This window comes from Topomyia yanbarensis, chromosome 3 (genome assembly GCF_030247195.1).
Source record: "Topomyia yanbarensis strain Yona2022 chromosome 3, ASM3024719v1, whole genome shotgun sequence".
Taxonomy (NCBI): domain Eukaryota; kingdom Metazoa; phylum Arthropoda; class Insecta; order Diptera; family Culicidae; genus Topomyia; species Topomyia yanbarensis.
In genome coordinates this window covers 233,357,346-233,381,433 of record NC_080672.1, presented here as the reverse complement: position 1 = coordinate 233,381,433, position 24,088 = coordinate 233,357,346, and the positions used below count along the sequence as shown (strand labels likewise).

The following is a 24,088-nucleotide window of genomic DNA, read 5'->3' as shown; positions in this document are numbered from 1 at the left end:
AATAAGAGGGTCGACCGGATGTTGATGAGATACCTTGAGTTGGCACTGCACTGCCACTAGGCTACGATGCTTTCCACCATTGCAGATGGTAGATGCGGGAGGAGTGTTGTTTGCGGAATATTCGAAATGTATCTGGTTACATTTTTTTATGGAAAAGCTATGTCTGCAAATTGCACCAGTCCGTTTTCAGTTAACTGGCTTTGCGATTCGCCAAAATATTAGTAAAATATTCGCCAAAATATTAGTTCAACTGACACCTTTGTGGGGGTATGAATTGGGAACATCATAATCACTTTACAGAAGGCGCGCCCCTCCATCTCCCTCTACCATATAGCCTGGAACGCCTGGGACCCATATAAAAGATTATCAAAAACGATTTGAATGAAAATAACTTAATATTTAATGAAAGATAATGGCTAATTTTGTATTATTTTAAGGCGGTCTTATTTGTTTGTCAAATACTGAACAAGTCTATATTAAGCAGTTTTATGTATAGTATAAAGTGTAGTCTGTATAATTATATTGAAACTATTGCAAAGTAAATGAAACCCTAATACTCTACCTGCTATAACTGTATTAATTTGAAGGTGATCTGTTCCAAATGCTCTGATATTCAGTAACATTCCATAGTACACAATGATGAATATGGACCACGCTAGATGTACCAATATCAGATTTTTCCTGGTTTTGTACGTTTCCCATATCGACCACCATGGATCTGGATCTGGTTTTGTTTTCATGATCTCCGCCATTAGGTTTAACTGATCAACAAAATCAGAAGGAATTTGATTCGTGTTTCCATTAACTTTTGCAGAGTCTTCCAAAACAGCTTTAGCCTCTCGAATTCTGCCTTGTTGCAGTAACCACTTAGGAGAATCAGGTATCCACCTGTAAATAAAATAACTTTTGTTACTTTCATCACGACTGGGACCAGGATTGCACGTCTTCTTTTTTCATAATTACCTATGCAAGAAAACAAGCACAAATGTTGGCAATGAAATAGCCAAATAAAGATGAGACCAATTACTCCAAAAACTTGCAATGCCTGGGAGAAACATGACTCCAATGGACCAAAATTGCTCGAAAAGACACATTGAAGCAGTTCTGTATTTTCCTGATGTGATATCCGACACTACAAATATGAACAAACAAAATATAGTGAAATAGCATGAGTATGAATTTTAGAGTGAAAAAAAGATTTTTTTTCTGCGATATTTCCCCATCCAAGACTTGAAAATATAAGGAAAAACCAAGTTGAGCTTATTTCAAATAAAACTTAATTTGAAAATTTGAATTAAAAAAGATAAATTCGATCAAATATTTTGAAAGAGCATGAAGATTTAAACAAAAATTACAAAATCAAAAACATTTATTAATGTCCATAAAATCATACTGCACATGTGGCGAAACATTTTGTATTTGGCTTTGTTACATTTTATGTACCTACATAGATGTCAAAAGGTGTCAACGATTGAATAGAAATTGCTTGAGAATTTATATTTTTCGGTTGCTTTGGGGACCGTCAAGGATGAAATCTGACCCAAAAATTAAAATTACTTAGCAATACGATATTTAAATCTTTAAGTTATATTTATGATCTCATGTAGAAAAAAACCGTGTTAATCCACCTAGTGGTGCAATTGTGCCTTTCTCATTTCTTAAAGCTGGTTACGTTCAATTTAACATTGTGGAAAAAGCTATTAAATTTTTATTTCACTTGGTAAATATATTTGAGTGCACGAAGCTGATGAACAACATGTCGACGCTGACACACTTGAAACAAACAAAAATATAATATTTAATTAGCTTAATTAGCGTGAGTTCAATGTTGTTTTCAAGTTAACATATTTGGAAGTGCGGGTGGTGGGGGAGGGTAGGGGAATCATTAGTGGGAGTAGAGAGAATTGGGAATTGGTGTGAGTGGAAGGAGGGGGAGGGGTGGATGGGGATGCAACAACCAGCTTCATATTATACCTTACATTTGAGACTTGCTTAGCAAAAGTTGGTTCTGTCATCACCGAAGTGGCTTTAGTTCTGGAATATCTTCGAAACCCGGAATCATCAGTGGACAAATTACTCCAAGAAGCATTGATTCACTATCACCAATGGCCTAGATCACCAGCGAATCGAAGTAATTTGATGTTCATTTCGATAAATGTTTAACCTATGACTGTATTACGATTATACCGGTTTATATGAGAAATTCCATTGTGACCGCCACAACGACCTGTAACTCCGGAACCAAAAATCAATACCGAATGCAATTTAATAGCAGTTAATGGAAGTATTTTATTTTCCTTTTAAAATCAAGTTTGTGAAAATCGGTTAAGAGATCGCTGGAAAATATGTGATATTAGCTTAGGAACTTAGCGAGATTACGAATCGTCGTAGGTGTAATGTTGAACTTAATTGAATATGTATTACATCACTCGGACCCCGTGGTGTTACCAGTTTATAAGAGAATTTACTGTGTGCCCATACTCTCCACCCCTGTATCTCCGGAATTGGAAGCCGGATCAACTAAAAAATCAATAGCAGCTTATGGGAGCGTTCATTAAAAAATAAAGCTTCATGCACTTTAAGGGCATTTGGTATCAAAAATATGAATTCGATTTTTGGAATTTCATGGGATCCCCCTTTGAAATAAAAAATTTAGTACCGGCTTATACGGTAATTTGTTAGGTGACCGGATGATTCATTCTATAACGCCGGAACCATATAAGAGATCCGTACGAAATTTCATAGTAGTCTATAGGAATAATATACCGTTCATTTAAGCTAAGTTTCTGCAAATCGGTCCAGCCATCTCTGAGAAAAATCGGTGAGATTGTTTGACACATACATACATACATACATACATATATACATACATACATACATACATACATACATACATACATACATACATACACAACTCCGCTAGCGAATGACGGATCTCAATAGTAACATGTCTGTAATAACATACGTACATGGAACTATTGAGAACCAGAGCTACAGGTCCAAAGCCCTGGTAAAGGAGGATGGTTGTGATGATCCGGGCCGAGATCACCACGTAAAGCAAGGTAGGGCATAACCCCAATTCCAAGGCGTGAAGCGACCCGTGCCGAGGGATGAGTGATCGAGGGGGTGAAAAAGATGCTCGATCGTTAACGGAGCCTGTGGGGTACCTGGGCAACCCCCACAGTAAGCGTCCCTTACCACGCTAATGCGGAGCTCTGGCGTGGCGGACATTTATTTCTCGCGCGACTCGTGGGATTTGATATGGAGAGCAAAAATAAATATACTAAACAAACGGAGGTGCCAAACCCCTTCGCAAGAGGTGGTTTGGCGAGGTCTCCCCCCCGTGGGGAGAGTAGTGGAGCGATGAGTGCTGCACCCGTGAGCACCAGTGACCCCCCAGCAGCGGTAGGCAATAGCCCTACCAATGCATCGGAGGGGCCAATAGCTGCGATGCGCAAAGTAGCGAAGCAACTCGATTCTATAATCGACTTCGCTAGCGCAAAGCAGAATATAGCCAAGGAGTTGAAGTTGAGCCTCCTGGAGCTCCGGAAAGCTGTTCGTGTCGCAAGACATGAACAGCAGGCCTATGTTAAGAGGGTGGAATGTCGGGAGAGGCCCGACAGAGAAACCCAGACAGTGGCCTCCAATAGGGAGGAAATAGAGAAGGTCGATAGAGGTTCACAGACAGTGGCCTTTACCTTCTACGGAGCAGCCACGTCGATCGGAGCGGCGACCGAGTTCCCCTCGAGGGGAAAGGGAAAGGGCAATCGCAAGACGGCATCGAATGCGAAGCGCACTAGGAAGTCGCCAGGAGAGGGTGCCAAAACCAACACCACTCGGCGTGCAACCGTCAAGGTCAAACGCCGCCTGGGTGATGTAAGCGAGGGCGAGAGTGACCTCGCTGTGGAGAGCGATGGTACCAGCAACCCGGCACGACCGGGGCAGGGGGGCTCAAACCCCTGGACGCTGGTCACCAAGAAAAAGCCGGCACCGAAACCGGAGGTACCGCGGCCTGCGAGGAAGGCCAAGGACAGAGGCGAAGCCTTGTGGTTAAAAACCGACAAGGACAAATACGCCGATGTCCTTAAATCGATAAAGGCGGCCGAAAGCCTCTCGGCCCTTGGGCAGGATGTGCGTAGCGTAAGACGCACCAACACGGGAGAGATGCTCCTGGTGCTGAAGCGAGGCGCACAATCAAGTGCAGTATACAAGGCCTTGGCCCAAGAGGTCCTTGGTGAGGGCGCCCAAATCAGGTCGCTAGGTGCGGAAACAACTCTCCAGTGCAAGCACTTGGACGAGTTCACGACCGCAGAAGACGTCGTCGCAGCCGTCAAGGAGCACTGCGACGTCACAATCGAGCGGGCCTCTGTGCGATTGAGAGACGGACCCTCTGGCACCCAAGTAGCCTACCTCAGGCTACTGAAGGCGGATGCCAAAAAGGTAACCGAGAAAGGGAAGCTGAGAATCGGCTGGTCGGTATGCCCTATAAGTATACCCCAGTCGCCTTCAGTGGATAGGTGCTATCGTTGCCTTGAATCCGGCCACAAAGCATACGAATGCAAAGGCATAGATAGGAGTAAACTATGTCGTCGCTGCGGCGAGGAGGGACATAAAGAGCGGGGGTGCACTAAGGCATATAAGTGCCTTATCTGCACCGAAGAAGTAAGCCCATAAACATGCTATGGGCGGACCTTCGTGTCCCTTCGGTGAGTTAAATAAGAAGAAGCCGTGAAAGTCACACAGCTAAATCTTAACCATTGTGCAGCAGCCCAACAGCTGCTGTGGCAGTCGGTCTCGGAGTCGAGGACAGATGTCGCCCTCCTATCAGACCCGTACAACATCCCTGCCGGCAACGGCAATTGGGTGTCGGACGGGTCTGGAATGGTGGCAATCTGTACAACGGGACGGTTCCCGGTTCAACAGGTAATACACCCCTCCGCCGAGGGTGTGGTGATTGCCAGCTGCTACGCCCCACCAAGGTGGCCAATAGAACAGTTCTACCAGATGATCGACAGGCTCTCGTCGGACCTCGTGGGCCGGAAACCGGTAGTAATAGCGGGAGACTTTAACGCTTGGGCAGTGGAGTGGGGCAGCCGCTGTACAAATAGCAGGGGTCAAGCGCTAATGGAAGCGCTTGCGAAACTCGATACTGTGCTAGCTAATGATGGCTCCGCTAGTACATTCCGTAGAAACGGAGTGGATCAACTATGGTGTGCAGTATCCGAGGGCGGGAGATCCCTGTCAGGTACGCGGGTGGAAGTCCAATCACTTCGACAGCGAAGCTTTCACCGCGGCCCTGGGACTGGAGGCCAACACCGACAGTCTAAGCGGGGATGCGCTGGTAGCTGTTCTATCACGCGCGTGCGACGCCACTATGCCGAGAAAAACACTACCAAGAAACGGCAGATGCCCGGTATACTGGTGGAGTGCCGAGATTGCAGCTCTACGGTCAGCCTGTCTCAGAGCTAGACGTAGGATGCAAAGAGCTCGCACTGAGGATGCAAGAGAGAACCGCCGTGAAGTGTTTCGAGCTGCGAAATTAGCCCTTAACAAGGCTATTAAAAGCAGCAAGAGAGCGTGTTTCGACAACCTGTATGAGAGTGCCAACGCGAATCCGTGGGGTGACGCCTACCGGATTGTGATGGCCAAGACCAAAGGCGGCTCCTCACCCCCAGAACGGTCTCCGGACCGGTTGGCAACGATTATCGAAGTACTCTTCCCGTCTCGAGCCACAAGCCCCTGGCCACCTGCACTACGAGACAGTGCGGGCACGGTCGAAATGGTGGCTCCAGTGACGAATGAAGAACTACTTGCAGTGGCTAAATCCCTAGCAATGAACAAAGCTCCAGGGCCGGATGGAGTTCCAAACAACGCACTCAAGGCAGCGATCATAGCGAACCCGAACATGTTCAGGCTAGCTATGCAGAGATGCCTTGACGAGTGCCGTTTCCCCGATAGATGGAAAAGGCAGAAACTGGTGCTGTTGCCGAAGCCCGGGAAGCCTCCAGGCGACCCATCGGCGTACAGACCAATCTGTCTGATAGACACGACTGGCAAACTGCTTGAGAGGATCATCCTCAACAGGCTCACCCCGTACGCGGAAGGTACGGACGGTCTGTCAAGCAACCAGTTTGGCTTTCGGAAGGGTAAGTCCACAGTGGACGCTCTCAACTCAGTGATAAATACTGTCGAGATAGCGATCCAACGAAAAAGGCGAGGTATTCGATACTGTGCGTTAGTGACACTTGACGTGATGAACGCATTCAACAGCGCAAGCTGGGATGCCATCGCGCTCTCGTTACACCGGCTTAGCCTACCGGTGGGTCTGTACCGGATCCTGGAAAGTTACTTCCAAAACCGCGTGCTGATATATGAGACCTATGCCGGTCAGAAAAGGGTTCCGATTACCGCCGGAGTCCCGCAGGGCTCGATCCTAGGCCCGGTGCTATGGAACCTCATGTATGACGGGGTTCTGAGACTGAAGTTCCCTCCTGGGGTCAAGATCGTCGGCTTTGCTGACGACGTAACCTTGGAGGTCTACGGGGAGTCAATTCCTGAGGTAGAACTAACCGCAGAACACGCGATTAGCACGGTGGAGGAATGGATGAGCGCGAGAGGCCTGGAGCTCGCTCATCATAAGACGGAGGTAGTTATCGTCAACAACCGCAAGTCGGCACAACATGCAGTTATCCATGTGGGAGAAGTCGCGATCACTTCACAGCGAAGTCTGAAGTCTCTCGGAGTCATTATAGACGACAAGCTGACCTTCGGCAGCCATGTCGACTATACGTGCAAGAGAGCGTCGACTGCTGTTGCGGCACTATCGAGAATGATGTCCAACAGCTCAAAGGTGTGCGCCAGTAGACGTAGGCTACTGGCAGGCGTTGCCGTATCTATCCTCAGGTACGGCGGCCTGTCATGGTCAAGAGCACTGAGGGTAACCAGTTACCTACAGAAACTGGAGAGCACCTACCGCGTGATGTGCCTCAGAGTGATATCTGCCTACCGCACGGTATCACACGATGCATCCTGCGTGATAGCGAGCATGATGCCAGTCGGGCTGGTCATTCGGGAAGATGAGGAGTGCTTTGAGCTACGTGGAAATAGGGGAGCCCGCGAGCGCACCAGGGCGACCTCGGTCGCCAGATGGCAGCGTGAGTGGGACAACCCCTCGAAAGGTAGGTGGACTCACCGGCTGATACCTAGCATATCGAGCTGGGTGGGAAGACCCCATGGGGAAGTTCACTTCCACCTGACACAATTCCTGTCAGGCCATGGCTGTTTCCGTCAGTACCTCCACAGGTTCGGGCACGCGGAGGTCCCAGTCTGCCCGGACTGCCCAGGTGTAGATGAAACTGCCGAACACATACTGTTCGTATGTCATCGGTTCGACGTCGAAAGAAGAGCAATGCTTGACGTCTGTGGCTGGGACACAACCCCTGATACCCTTATTCAGCGGATGTGTCAATCGGTGGAGAAGTGGAACGCAGTCTCGGCTGCTACCATCCAGATTGCCAGTAGGCTATAGGTAATCTGGCGAACCGAGCAACAGACGACGGGCACGGCTAACTAGTGATTGGTTAGCTGGAGCGAAAAAGGCCAAGCGCAAAATAAGAGAGTGAATGGTCTGTTCATGCCGAGGTAGGTTGGCGCAGCGAATGGCAACCGCGTAAGGGGTAAACCCAGCCACCCCGAAGCAAGACAGAAGAGTGAGTGTATAGGCGTATAAGTGGACTGCCTCATGCCAAGACGGGAGGGTCGTAGCGTAGTATGTTGGAACTAAGCTATCGATGCCTCATGGCGTGGCAGAGGAGTGAAAGGGTGAGCATCCAAGTCAGTCTCACACTGCATGTTAAGGGTGAGCATAAAAGTCTGCCTCACAGGTTGGTAGAGGCTAGCACAAAAGTCAGCCTAGCAAGGAATGAAAAAGGTGAGCACAAAAGTCAGCCTCGCATGGTATGTCAGGAGTGGGGCCTAAGAAAAATGTCGCACATGGGATGCCAGAGGGAGTGACAACGGTACAATAGAGTGGCACGATTGAGAGTGAATCAGGTGATAGGGTGAGCACCCAAGTCAGCCTCACATGGTATGGGTAGGGCGAGCACAAAAGTAAGCCTAGCAAGGAATGAGTAAGGTGAGCACACAAGTCAGCCTCGCATGGAACGTAAAAGGTGAGCACAAAAGTCAGCCTCATGTGGGAGTGTTTGAGAGTGAATCAAAGTGCGATAGAGAGAGCACCCAAGTAATCCTCATACAGGATGTATGAACGCGTGAGTGAGAGTGAATGAGTACATTTAGTACAGCCATCCCCCCAGAAGTAATACCGAGAGGTAGTTCCTGGGAGGAATGATGGCGGAGCCCAATGGAGTTTAGTCGGTATTAATGGCTGGTCACCATTTGATTCCGACACGCCCCCAGTGCACCCCGTGCGGTAGAATGGACCCTACCAATAGCACGTGTACTGGGCTAGGACATAAAGGTCTTCTCCATTGTAAAAAAAAACATACATACATACATACATACATACATACAAACATACATACATACATACACACATACATACATACATACATACATACCTACATACATACATACATACATACATACATACATACATACATACATACATACATACATACATACATACATACATACATACATACATACATACATACATACATACATACATACATACATACATACATACATACATACATACATACATACATACATACATACATACATACATACATACATACATACATACATACATACATACATACATACATACATACATACATACATACATACATACATACATACATACATACATACATACATACAAACATACATACATACATACATACATACATACATACATACATACATACATACATACATACATACATACATACATACATACATACATACATACATACATACATACATACATACATACATACATACATACATACATACAAACATACATACATACATACATACATACATACATACATACATACATACATACATACATACATACATACATACATACATACATACATACATACATACATACATACATACATACATACATACATACATACATACATACATACATACATACATACATACATACATACATACATACATACATACATACATACATACATACATACATACATACATACATACATACATACATACATACATACATACATACATACATACATACATACATACATACATACATACATACATACATACATACATACATACATACATACATACATACATACATACATACATACATACATACATACATACATACATACATACATACATACATACATACATACATACATACATACATACATACATACATACATACATACATACATACATACATACATACATACATACATACATACATACATACATACATACATACATACATACATACATACATACATACATACATACATACATACATACATACATACATACATACATACATACATACATACATACATACATACATACATACATACATACATACATACATACATACATAGGGGGCAGCAGGGACAGGAAGGACAGGAGTCTAGGGGCATAACGAACCCCCTCCCCCCACGGTCCTACTGCGAGTTGGGGAGCTTTGCTAGGATATGGTGGGGCTAAGATTGGGCTCTTCTAAATCTCTAAAAAAAGCCATAACTCCGAAAGCAGCTCCGACGAAGCGAGTCTGTTCCGCTTCTGCTAAGATCCTAAGATTCCAATAATCTAAGATCTAGGCAAAAAAACCACTCTAGCCCAACCGGAGTGCCAACCGGCGCATCAGGATCGACGCCAGTAACATCCTGATTATGGTATACTGGCCATGGCGAACGTCAACGGACAGGACACGGATGACGAATAGGATGGCGACTTTGGGCTGACAGGCGTGCTGTTCTACTCCCCGAGTAAGGAAGGATGAAACCGACTTGAAATGGCGAGTGGGCTAACAGCATGGCTGCTTCCGTCCCAACAAAACCCTGGCAGGTCTCCGGGTACGTTCGAAACTCGTCATCATTTAGTTGGTGGTACTAGGTTCGGTTGAAGCATTCCCGATTTACGCCGATCCGGCTCTGAACACTACTCCCCATGAAGGATAGTGTCAACCCTTGCATGACCTCACTGCTGCTTTTTGGCCGCATAGATAATCATGGGATCGCGAGAGGCGACTATGTGCAGCGAGTGGAGATAGCGGCCCGAAGTTGGGACCCAATAAAATGGAGAAAAAACAAGCAACCGATATAAATGGAGCAGGCACGGTGAATCCGTTTGCCAGAGGTGGGTTGGTGACGTCACCACCACCAATAGTAGCTGAAGTCATCCAGCAAGAGCAGGAGGATGGGAAGCCGCAGCAAAAGCAACAGCAGCAACAAAAACCGATTTAATCCACCTAGCAGTGAGATGAAACATTTCTTACACATTTCACTATTGGATTAGTTTGCAGAACTCACGAGAAGTATGCACCCAACTAGAGGTGGGATGAAAACAGTTCTAGTTTTCTAGTAGGGTTGGGAGTATCGGTTTTACCGTTACCGAAAACCGGTAAAACCGTCCATATATTAAATACCGAAATACCGGTTTTGCAAGAATGAAAAACCGGTATTTTCGATATTTTTTTAGCGAAAACAGTTTTCATTTTTTTTTATAATAGAGCTTTCGAAATACTTTAAAAATATTTTCACCTACTAATGTTAGAAGTAAGATCGCCTGTTTTGGGACACTTCAATGTTTTTGTATAAGCAGTGGAATGCAGCTCGATTGATCTTCAGCACATGGCTGTATTAAATTAGTGCATCAGTTTCCTTCCTTCGATCATTCTTCCTAATAGTAATAATGTTATTACGCGCGCGAATGTTAATTACATAACAATCTGCATCATATTCAATCGTTTGTAGAGAGAGAAATCAACTCATATTTGTCGTTTCATTGGTTATAATAATACGATGAATATTATTTATATTTCGAAATCATCAATTACACAGCTATTAGCATATTCAGCAGTCACATATCGCTTGAATCAACTAAACAACACTCACGACAATCAGTTGTCCGGAGTTGAAGTTGCATTTTTAACAATCTAAGAATCTGTTATAAATTCTCGGTGGCTAGCTGCCCAGAGCAATGAATACATGATAACACTTCTCCAAGTTGCATTGACTTGTGCAATTATTTACCTCACCCCACTGACAAAATTCCTGCCAGTGGCAAACGTGGAGATGCAGAGGTACACAGTCTCCATAACAAAATTTGTTACGCTAACATTTCGTTCCTTCCCAGATGGCTGTAAGGACGCGGCAGACATCGCCATTGGCATTATACCGTACAGAACTCTCGATTGATGATGGATAGCTACTCCCAGGTTCTATTCGCAAATTTTTTGTGAAATTATGCTTGTTCTGTTCAATTAAGGACTAGCAATTACGAGTTGTACGGTCATCCTGCTCATGCTCAATTGGAAAAGGAAGCACATAAACGCTGGTTTTCAAGACGAGGTAGAATTGAAACTTAAGCGGTTTCATATACGAAGTAGGACTGTTAAAATGGGTATTTTGAAAACTGGTGACAAAATAAACAGATTAACCTGACCTATTACAAATCTAAAACGTTTTTGATGCGCTGGAGCTCAAACATTTTTGAACATTATTTTCAGTATATGTTAAGGCATTTGTATAAGTGATACACAATTTGGCTTCCGCAAAGGCAAAGGGACGAACGATTGCCTTGCGTTGCTTTCTACAGAAATCCAAATGGCCTATGCTAACAAAGAGCAGATGGCATCAGTCTTCTTGGATATTAAGGGGGCTTTTGACTCAGTTTCTATCAACATTCTGTCAGAGAAGCTGCACCAGCATGGTCTTTCACCAATTTTAAATAAATTTTGCTAAACCTGTTGTCTGAAAAGCACATGCACTTTTCGCATGGCGATTTAACAACATCGCGATTTAGCTACATGGGTCTTCCCCAGGGCTCATGTCTAAGTCCCCTGCTCTACAATTTTTACGTGAATGACATTGACGATTGTCTTGCCAATTCATGCACGCTAAGGCAACTTGCAGACGACGGGGTGGTCTCTGTTACAGGGCCCAAAGCTGCCGACTTGCAAGGACCATTACAAAATACCTTGAACAATTTGTCTGCTTGGGCTCTTCAGCTGGGTATTGAGTTCTCCACGGAGAAAACTGAGTTGGTTGTTTTTTCTAGGAAGCGTGAGCCGGTGCAACTCCAGCTTCTATTAATGGGTGCAACGATCAACCAGGTTTTCACATTTAAATATCTCGGGGTCTGGTTCGACTCTAAAGGTACCTGGGGATGTCACATTAGGTATCTGAAACAGAAATGCCAACAAAGGATCAATTTTCTCCAAACAATAACTGGAACATGGTGGGGTGCTCATCCAGGAGACCTGATCAGGTTGTACAAAACAACGATATTGTCGGTGATGGAGTACGGGTGTTTCTGTTTCCGCTCCGCTGCGAACATACACTTCATCAAACTGGAGAGAATCCAGTATCGTTGCTTGCGCATTGCCTTGGGTTGCATGCATTCGACCCATACGATGAGTCTCGAAGTGCTGGCGGGCGTTCTTCCGCTAAAAAATCGATTTTGGGAACTCTCATATCGATTGCTCATCCGATGCGACATTCTGAACCCGTTGGTGATTGAAAACTTCGAGAGGCTCGTCGAGCTTAATTCTCAAACCCGTTTTATGTCCTTGTACTTCGACTACATGGCACAGAGCATCAATCCTCCTTCGTACAATCCCAACCGTGTCCGTTTCCTAGATACTTCTGATTCTACTGTATTCTTCGACACATCCATGAAGGAAGAGATTCGTGGAATCCCGGACCATATACGCCCGCAGGTGATCCCCAATATATTTTATAATAAATTCCGAGAAGTCGACTGCGACAAAATGTTTTACACTGACGGATCAAATCTCGATGGGTCCACTGGCTTCGGTATCTTCAACAATACTATCACCGCTTCATTCAAGCTCAATGATCCCGCTTCAGTTTACGTCGCAGAGTTAGCTGCAATTCAGTACACCCTTGGGATCATCGATACTCTGCCCACAGATCACTACTTCATCGTTTCGGACAGCCTCAGCTCTATCGAGGCTCTTCGCGCGGTGAAGCCTAAAAAGCAATTCCCGTATTTTCTGGGGAAGATACAGGAGTCCTTGTGTACGTTATCTGAAAAATCTTATCAGATTACCTTTGTTTGGATCCCCTCTCATTGTTCTATCCCGGGCAATGAAAAGGCCGACTCATTAGCAAAGGTGGGCGCATTAAATGGTGACATATACGAAAGACCAATCTGCTTCAACGATTTTTTTAGTATTTGTCGTCAGAGGACGCTCAACAGTTGGCAAACCTCGTGGAGCAATGGGGAACTTGGACGATGGCTACATTCGATTATCCCAAAGGTATCAACGAAGCCTTGGTTCGGGGGGATGGATGTGGGTCGGGATTTTATTCGCGTAATGTCCCGACTTATGTCCAATCACTACACCATGGATGCGCATTTGCGGCGTATTGGGCTTGCGGAGAGTAGTCTGTGCGCTTGTGACGAGGGCTATCACGACATCGAACACGTTGTCTGGGTATGCGCCGGGTATTGTGACGCCAGGTCTCAGTTAAAGGAATCCCTTCGGGCCCGAGGTAGACCACCCAATGTACCAGTCCGAGATATGCTGGCAAATCGTGATTTCCCCTATATGTCCCTTATTTATACCTTCATAAAAACGATAAATATCCCAATTTAGCCCCTCTCTTTTATTTCTCGTTTTTAGAGTTTCCTCCTGCCTTGTGGAACCGATCAGCTCCAGAGTGCCACTATGTAACCGCCGTCGCCCTTACCACTACGCCTGCATAGAAGGAAACTGAAGCGAGAGCGACTCGAGGTCCGATGACTTTTGAAGGATTCCCCGGAGGTCCGAAGAATACCATCCGCCAATCCGGTACTCGACGACTTACTAGACTGAGGCGCAAATTTATTTCGCTGATCCCCCTTCCTCCCACCCCCCCGTTCGAGCGAAAGTTGCAAGTTTTGCTCTTCTTTACCTGTCTCTCCCCTGTCCTTGATACAACTGCTGCTACACTGATGCGGAAATAAGCCACCCTCTGAATATCTTGACCAAGCATAAGTTTTAGTTAAAAAATTCAAATTAGTATTCTGTATTCCTAGTTTTAAGATAGCTATAATTTTTACTCTTTATTGAAACTCTTGTCCTCCATCTTGTAAATAGAATTGAATCCCTAGTTTTAAGATTTTTGTGAAGTTTCTCATAAATATTTGTTCCCCCTTTTGTGTACTAAACTATATTGTTAGTTTTAATATAACCGTAAAATATTTCGTAAAATACTATTACTCCCCCTCTTGTATATCAAAGTGAATCCCTTGTTTTAAATTTTTTCATAAAAAAATCTTTTGGCCCTCTCTTGTATATTGAATCTTATTTCTAGTCTTAAGATACCTGTAAACTTTCTTTTCCTTTGTAAAAAAAAATATTTCAACATTGTAACCTCCTAGTTTTAAGATATCCAAAATGTAAAAACAAAAGCATTTGGCACCGCTAAGCTAACGCATTTGTGCCTATCAAATAAACGAAATGAATAAAAAAAAAATGAATCAAATGAATCAAATGAATCAAATGAATCATATGAATCATATGAATCAAATGAATCAAATGAATCAAATGAATCAAATGAATCACATGAATCAAATGAATCATATGAATCAAATGAATCAAATGAGTCAAATGAATCAAATGAATCAAATGAATCAAATGAATCAAATGAATCAAATGAATCAAATGAATCAAATAAATCAAATAAATCAAATAAATCAAATGAATCAAATGAATCAAATGAATCAAATGAATCATATGAATCAAATGAATCAAATGAATCAAATGAATCAAATGAATCAAATGAATCAAATGAATCAAATGAATCAAATGAATCAAATGAATCACATGAATCACATGAATCACATGAATCACATGTATCAAATGAATCAAATTAATCAAATTCATTAAATGAATCAAATTGATTTAATTCATCCAGTGAATACAATGAATCAAATTAATGAAATGGATAAAATGAATAAAAAGAATGGATGAACAAAATGAATAAAGTAAAAAATAAATGAAATGCAAAAATAAAACAAACGAATCAAATAAACAAAATGAGCTGAAGTGATACAATGAATAAAAAGAAGAAAATGAGCAGAATAAAATGAAAAATTAAACAACGGTAAAAGGTTATAAGTTAATATAAAGAAATAAATTGATCAAATAAATTATTTGGATGAAATGATTAAAACTGAAAAAGTAGTCAGATTATTAAAATGAAGAAACTGAACAAAATTAATAAACTGGAAAAAATGAATAAAATGCATACAATGAAAACAATAAATAAAATAAATTTAATGAATGATATGAGTAAAATGCACAAAAAGAATAAACTGATTAGAGTGAATCCAAAGAATGAAACGAATAAAATAAGCAAAATGAACGCAGATGAATAAAACGAATAAAAGATTTGGAATGAAATAATTAATTAAAATGAAATGGTCATATATATGAAGCTAAAAACATTTTTGAATAAAGAAAATGAATAAACCGGATTGTACAAATTTGAGAACCATTGCATTAGAAAGTTTTGAAATGTTTTTGAAAATCCCATCTTCTGAGAAAAGGCTAATAAATATGCAATGGACTTTCTAGGGTTTCCATCTTTTTTTGGTTTTATTCTTTTTGTTTTCATGCTTCTTTACTTGACGGCGTCGTTTTAAGATTATCTGGTGTTTCTACTTTATTGTTAGACATTAATTAGTTATCAGGAACCTGGAACGTTCAATTTGCTTTGGAATTCGAAATTTATTTTTTGATCACATATTCCCGAAAAAAAGATTTATGTACAGAATAGAATTTACTGGTCCAGTATTTTAACGCGCAATTGAATATAGTAAAGTGAGACAAGGTCACATGTGCTTTCAAGCCCCTTGCACAGAGAACGACAGGGAGAATGCGATTCGTGAATGAGACAGGTAGATATTTCAAAGTTTTTATTTGCATTGAAGTAAATAGTGTGAAATGGAAATATGGATAAATAAGTCATATACAGACCAATACTGTGAAAAAGAAATGGTTCAAACTACTCAGTATATCCAGATATGGACGACGATAAGTTAGAAGACACATTATAATTGCATCCCCCATCGAAAATGGATACTTTGGGAGACTTCTTTTCCTGGATCTAATTTGTGGATATTTTTGGTCTTTGATCAGTTATTTTTGATGAAAGTTCGTACCAATACAACGAATGTGCAGCTGATACAACTCATGGTTCATTCGCCTGCGCCACGTTCCGTCTTCCAGAGATACGAATAGTGTAAATATCGCACGTGGAATGTTTTTTTTTGAAAATTTTCATCGTCAAACTTTCATATTACCCAGTTAAGCCAAATATTTTTCTGATATAGCCATGAATTTCCTTAATTATAGTGTAGATACAGGCTTTGAATACAATTGAATTAAAGTTGAGTTGATGTAGCAGCAGACAAAAAATAGTTTTGTTTTCTCAAACCTTCGCAATTACAATTAATAAATATTTCAGATAGGCAGAAGATCTTATCACACAACTTAGAAATGGATACAGAAATAGCTAGATAGATGCGATAGAAGAGAGACAGAGAGAGAAAGAGAGAGAGATAGAGATAGATAGAGAGAGAGAGAGAGAGAGAGAGAGAGAGAGATAGAGAGAGATGAGGGGGCGTGTGAGGAAAGGCAAATGATGGTTAATGCAGTGACATTATTTTCATAGGTATATTATTATGGTATATTGATTCTTACATTCTTATCATAAATAATGTAAGTAGTAATATTTGCGCCATAACCAGTATAACCTAAATCTTGCAAAAGAGATAAATTTTCGCTAGATTTTTGGGCTTCAAACATACAGTTGCTTTCGGTGACGCCACAAGTATAATTATATTAGAAATCTATGTTTATGACGACTGGGATGGTTTTATCTGAATGCATTTGAACGGCTGTCTCAGTCAACAAAAAGCAAAACGAATGTTTTTTACTGCCCAGTAAAAAACATTCGTTTTGCTTTTTGTTGACTGAGACAGCCGTTCAAATGCATTCATATATTAGAAATCTTTTATTTCACTACTAGGTGAATTACTTGTTGATCTGTGTATTGATATTTCATCCAACATTTATCTCATGATTGAACGCAATGCCTAATCCAAGGAATAAATACTAGAACTCAATGTTTCTTTATCAACACATTATTTTGTATTTGAAGTGAACTTATATATTGATTTTTGAGAAATAGTTCATTTATTATAAAGGTAATTCACAAAATGTTCTCAACATCGAATTCTTTGAATCACGCAGATGTGTTTTCATACCCCGATATTCAAAATTGGTTTAGTTTTGCCCCTAAAACACCAGTAAAGCAATACTCTGTATGAAACAATCTCATTTTTAATTAGTGGAAATTGGTAAGCGAGCACTAAAAATACAAAATGGTTAATATCTCCGCCGCTCGTGCACAGATTTAGACAATCTATAGCTTGTTAGAAAGGTATTTTTACAAGCTTTCTATTTATTTTGTTGGACAATAATGTATTGTTCGAAAGTTATTTGCAAAAAACCTGCTGTTCTCAGAAAGTAAACATTATATCGAAAATCAAAAATAATAGTGTCAAATGGCAACGTTAGGCCTTTCATTTGAAACTAATTTCAATTAGATCGGTTCAGCCATTGCTGAGATAACTACATGACATTTTGTACATACATACATACACACGTACACACACACATACAGACATTGTCTCAATTTGTCGAGCTGAGTCGATTGGTATATGAGACTCGGCCCTCCGGGCCTCGGAAAAAGTTTTCAAAATTTGAGCGAATCCTATACATTTATTTTGTAAGAAATGTAAAACAGCCGGAGCAGAGCGGAATGAGCTACACCCCACAAACGCCAAAGGTAGTGATAGCGAGGCACTTGGTGGAGGAGCTCCACAAGTTCGTGGACACGAGAAACAATGTCCACAAAGACATTAAGGAGATGGTCATCAAAATCCGGAAGGCGCTACTGTCTGCCGTGAAAGAGTGCGATACGGCAACGCAGAGGGCAGATCGTCTAAGGCCACTATCCTCCTAGCCCATCCGAAACAGGGTAAGGAGAGGCAGATTGGAGTGAAGAACACGCCAGTTCCCATAACTTCCCATAACTATAAAGAAGACAAGATCCTCGCCAGGAGACGAAAGACCAGGCGGGTCAAAGAGGCAGACGCTCGAGGACACTGTTGCTGCCGAAGGAAAGGACGCTACCTTACAAGGTGAAAGCTGGAGTACCATTGTAAGTCGGAAGGAGTAACGCGGGAAACAGCAAAAAAAAGAAGGAGGAGCGAAAAGGGAAGCAGAAGAGGAAATCAGAACACTCGGCTCGTCAGAAGGCGCCTAAGGGAGAAGCCGTGCTCGTCAAAGCAAATGACGAGACTACGTACGCAGCACTGCTCAAAAAGGTCAGAGAGGACCCGGAGCTGAAAGATTTGGGGGAAAACGTGTTAAGAGTCAGGCGTATCCAAACAAATCTCGAGCTTAAGAAGAATACTACGACTAGCAGCTCTGCCTTGCAGGGGACTATAACTAAATCAATGAGTGGAAAGGCAGAAGTTAAAGCCTTAAGCCCGGAGATGGTAATTGTGTGCAAGGACCTCGACGAAATAACGACGGAAAACGAGCTGAGAGGTGCTATGAAACAGCAGTGCAAACTGGGCGAGGTGCACATGACGATCCGGTTAAGGAAGGGATTCGGAGGAACGCAAACAGCGATGATTCGTTTACCGGTAACCGCTGCAGACAAGGCGCTGGAGATAGGTAAAGTTACGGTTGGATGGTCGAGATGCCTACTGAGAACCGCCCCACGAGTAAATAAACAAGCGGAGAAATGCTTCAAATGTTTAGGCTTTGGACATTTAGCAGGGGCTTGAAAGGCCCGGACAGATCCGGGATGTGCTGGAAATGCGGAGAGACGGGCCATCTTGCGATAGACTGTACGCAGAGGCCGAAGTGCTTGCTTTGCACCCCAGCGGAACAAAACGACCATCAGACGGGTGGCTTTAAATGCCCAGCCTACAAGAAGGCGACTGCAGGCCAACGGTGATGGAGGTGACCCAGATAAACCTGAATCACTGTGATACCGCACAGCAACTGTTGTGGCAGTCTACGACAGAAACTATGTGCGATGTCGCTTTGATCGCAGAGCCTTATCAATTCCCCCCTAATAACGGTAACTGGGTGGCGGATAGATCAGGAACCGCTGTGATAAAAGTAATGGGAAGATTCCCCATCCAAGAAGTGGTAAACTCCGCTAGCGAATGACGGATCTCCATAGTGGCGTGTCTGTAATAATATACGTACATGGAACTATTGAGGACCAGAGCTACAGGTCCAAAGCACTGGTAAAGGAGGATGGTTGTGATGATCTGGGCCGAGGTCACCACGTAAAGCAAGGTAGGTCATAACCCCAATTCCAAGGCGTGAAGCGACCCGTGCCGAGGGATGAGTGATCGAGGGGGTGAAAAAGATGCTCGATCGTTAACGGAGCCTGTGGGGTACCTGGGCAATCCCCACAGCAAGCGTCCCCTACCACGTTAATGCGGAGCTCTGGCGTGGCGGACATTTATTCTCGCGCTACTCGTGGGATCAAACATGGAGTCAACAAAAAACAAAAATAAACAAACGGAGGTGCCAAACCCCTTTGCTAGAGGTGGTTTGGCGAGGTCTCCCCCCCGTGGGTAGAGTAGTGGAGCGATGAGTGCTGCATCTGACAGCACCAGTGACCCCCCAGCAGCGGTAGGAAATAGCCCTACCAACGCACCGGACGGGCCACTATCTGCGATGCGCAAAGTGGTGGAGCAGCTCGATTCAATAATCGAGTACACAAGCGCAAAGCAAAACATAAGCAAGGAGTTAAAACAGAGTCTCCTGGAACTCCGGAAAACTGTTCGTGTCGCAAGACAGAAACAGCAGGCTTATGCCAAGAGGGTGGAATGTCGGGAGAAGTCCGACAGAGAAACCCAGACAGTGGCCTCCAAGAGGGAGGGAAAAGAGAAGGTCGATACGGGCACTCAGACAGTGGCCTTCACCTTCTATGGAGCAGCCACGTCGCTCGAAGCGGCGGCCGAGTTCCCCTCGAAAGGAAAAGGCAAGAGCAAGGGCAATCGCAAGACGGCGTCGAACTTGAAGCGCCCAAGTCAGGTCGCTAGGAGCGGAAATGACTCTCCAGTGCAAGCATCTGGACGAGTTCACGACCGCAGAAGATGTCGTCGCAGCCGTTAAGGAACAATGCGATGTGACAATCGAGTGGGCCTCTGTGCGATTTAGAGATGGACCCTCTGGCACCCAAGTAGCCTACCTCAGGCTACTGAAGGCGGATGCCAAAAAGGTAACCGAGAAAGGGAAGCTGAAGATCGGCTGGTCAGTATGCCCCATTAGCATACCCCAGCCGCCTTCAGTGGATAGGTACTATCGGTGCCTTGATTCCGGCCACAAAGCCTACGAGTGCAAAAACATAGACAGGAGCAAACTATGTCGTCGCTGCGGCGAGGAGGGGCATAAGGAGCGGGGCTGCACTAAGGCGTACAAGTGCCTTATCTGCACCGCTAAGAAGCAAGCCCATAAACATGCTATGGGCGGACCTTCGTGTCCCTTCGGTGAGGCAAATAAGAAGAAGCCGTGAACGTCACACAGCTAAATCTTAACCATTGTGCAGCAGCCCAACAGCTGCTGTGGCAGTCGGTCTCGGAGTCGAGTCTCTGCCGGCAACGACAATTGGGTGTCGGACGGGTCTGGAATGGTGGCAATTTGTACAACGGGACGGTTCCCGGTTCAACAGGTAATACACTCCTCCGCCAAGGGGTTGCGATTGCCAAGATCAATGGTGTGTTCTATTGCAGCTGCTACGCTCCACCAAGGTGGCCAATAGAACAGTTCAACCAGATGATCGACAGGCTCTCGTCGGACCTAGTGGGCCGGAAACCAGTAGTCATAGCGGGAGACTTTAACGCTTGGGCAGTGGAGTGGGGCAGCCGCTGTACAAATAGCAGGGGTCAAGCGCTAATGGAGGCGCTTGCGAAACTCGATACTGTGCTAGCTAATAATGGCTCCGCTAGTACATTCCGTAGAAACGGGGTGGAGGCGTGGATTGACGTAACATTTGCCAGCCCGATTCTGGCTCCAGGCATGGAATGGAGGGTAGACGAAGGCTACACCCATAGCGATCATTTAGCAATCCGCTTTAGGATCAACTATGGTGTGCAGTATCCGAGGGCGGGAGATCCTTGTCAGGTACGCGGGTGGAAGTCCAATCACTTCGACAGCGAAGCTTTCACCGCCGCCCTGGGACTGGAGGCCAACACCGACAGTCTAAGCGGGGATGCGCTGGTAGCTGTTCTATCACGCGCGTGCGACGCCACTATGCCGAGAAAAACACTGCCAAGAAACGGCAGATGCCCGGTATACTGGTGGAGTGCCGAGATTGCAGCTCTACGGTCAGCCTGCCTGAGAGCTAGACGTAGGATGCAAAGAGCTCGCACTGAGGATGCAAGAGAGAACCGCCGTGAAGTGTTTCGAGCTGCGAAATTAGCCCTTAACAAGGCCATTAAAAGCAGCAAGAGAGCGTGTTTCGACAACCTGTATGAGAGTGCCAACGCGAATCCGTGGGGTGACGCCTACAGGATTGTGATGGCCAAGACCAAAGGGGGCTCCTCACCCCCAGTACGGTCTCCGGACCGGTTGGCAACGATTATCGAAGTACTCTTCCTGTCTCGAGCCACAAGCCCCTGGCCACCTGCACTACGAGACAGTGCGGGCACGGCCGAAATGGTAGCTCCAGTGACGAATGAAGAACTACTCGCAGTGGCTAAATCCCTAGCAATGAACAAAGCTCCAGGGTCGGATGGAGTTCCAAACAACGCACTCAAGGCAGCGATCATAGCGAACCCAAACATGTTCAGCCTAGCTATGCAGAGATGCCTTGACGAGTGCCGTTTCCCCGATAGATGGAAAAGGCAGAAATTGGTGCTGTTGCCGAAGCCCGGGAAGCCGCCAGGCGACCCATCGGCGTATAGACCAATCTGTGTGATCGACACGACTGGCAACCTGCTTGAGAGGATCATCCTCAACAGGCTAACCCCGTACGCGGAAGGTACGGACGGCCTGTCAAGCAACCAGTTTGGCTTTCGGAAGGGTTAGTCCACAGTGGACGCTCTCAACTCAGTGATAAATACTGCCGAGATAGCGATCCAACGAAAAAGGCGAGGCATTCGATACTGTGCGTTAGTGACACTTGACGTCAAGAACAGCGCAAGCTGGGATGCCATCGCGCTCTCGTTACACCGGCTTAGCCTACCGGTGGGTCTGTACCGGATCCTGGAAAGTTACTTCCAAAACCGCGTACTGCTATACGAGACCGATGCCGGTCAGAAAAGGGTTCCGATTACCGCCGGAGTCCCACAGGGCTCGATCCTAGGCCCGGTGCTATGGAACCTCATGTATGACGGGGTTCTGAGACTGAAGTTCCCTCCTGGGGTCAAGATCGTCGGCTTTGCTGACGACGTAACCTTGGAGGTCTACGTGGAGTCAATTCCTGAGGTAGAACTAACCGCAGAACACGCGATCAGCACGGTGGAGGAATGGATGAGCGCGAGAGGCCTGGAGCTCGCTCATCATACGACGGAGGTAGTTATCGTCAACAACCGCAAGTCGGCACAACATGCAGTTATCCATGTGGGAGAAGTCGCGATCACTTCACAGCGAAGTCTGAAGTCTCTCGGAGTCATTATAGACGACAAGCTGACCTTCGGCAGCCATGTCGACTATACAGGCAAGAGAGCGTCGACTGCTGTTGCGGCTCTATCGAGAATGATGTCCAACAGCTCAAAGGTGTGCGCCAGTAGACGTAGGTTACTGGCAGGCGTTGCCGTATCTATCCTCAGGTACGGTGGCCCGTCATGGTCAAAAGCACTGAGGGTAACCAGTTACCTACAGAAACTGGAGAGCACCTACCGCGTGATGTGCCTCAGAGTGATATCTGCCTACCGCACGGTATCACACGATGCATCCTGCGTGATAGCGAGCATGATGCCAGTCGGGCTGGTCATTCGGGAAGATGAGGAGTGCTTCGAGCTACGTGGAAATAGGGGAACCCGCGAGCGCACCAGGGTGACCTCGGTCGCCAGATGGCAGCGTGAGTGGGACAATTCCTCGAAAGGTAGGTGGACCCGCCGGCTGATACCTAGCATATCAAGCTGGGTGGGAAGACCCCATGGGGAAGTTCACTTCCACCTGACACAATTCCTGTCAGGCCATGGCTGTTTCCGACAGTACCTCCACAAGTTCGGGCACGCGGAGGTCCCAGTCTGCCCGGACTGCCCAGGTGTAGACGAAACTGCCGAACACATACTGTTCGTATGTCATCGGTTCGACGTCGAAAGAAGAGCAATGCTCTACGTCTGTGGCTGGGACACAACCCCTGATACCCTTATTCAGCGGATGTGTCAATCGGTGGAGAAGTGGAATGCAGTCTCGGCTGCTACCATCCAGATTGCCAGTAGGCTACAGGTAATCTGGCGAACCGAGCAACAGACCACGGGCACGGCTAACTAGTGATTGGTTAGCTGGAGCGAAAAAGGCCAAGCGCAAAAAAGGGAGTGAATGGTCTGTTCATGCCGAGGCAGGTTTGGCGCAGCGACTGGCAACCGCGTAAGGGGTAAACCCAGCCACCCCGAAGCAAGACAGAAGAGTGAGTGTATAGGCGTATAAGTGGACTGCCTCATGCCAAGACGGGAGGGTCGTAGCGTAGTATGTTGGGACTTAGCTATCGATGCCTCATGGCGTGGCAGAGGAGTGAAAGGGTGAGCATCCAAGTCAGTCTCACACGGCATGTTAAGGGTGAACACAAAAGTCAGCCTCACATGGTATGGTGGAGGCTAGCACAAAAGTCAG

The 24,088-nt window shown here is 44.9% G+C and overlaps 1 protein-coding gene across 1 annotated transcript in view; it reads right to left on the bottom strand.

Moving 5' to 3' along the window:
- LOC131692818 (solute carrier family 22 member 13) overlaps positions 1 to 24,088 on the bottom strand; it is a 1,403,565-nt gene that overhangs the window by 765,866 nt on the left and 613,611 nt on the right. The window contains exons 5-6 of the mRNA XM_058980108.1: positions 964 to 1,132; positions 563 to 888 (exon numbers count right to left, since the gene is read on the bottom strand). Of these exons, the coding sequence (XP_058836091.1) occupies positions 563 to 888; positions 964 to 1,132 (495 nt within the window). The remainder of the gene's footprint in view (positions 1 to 562; positions 889 to 963; positions 1,133 to 24,088) is intronic.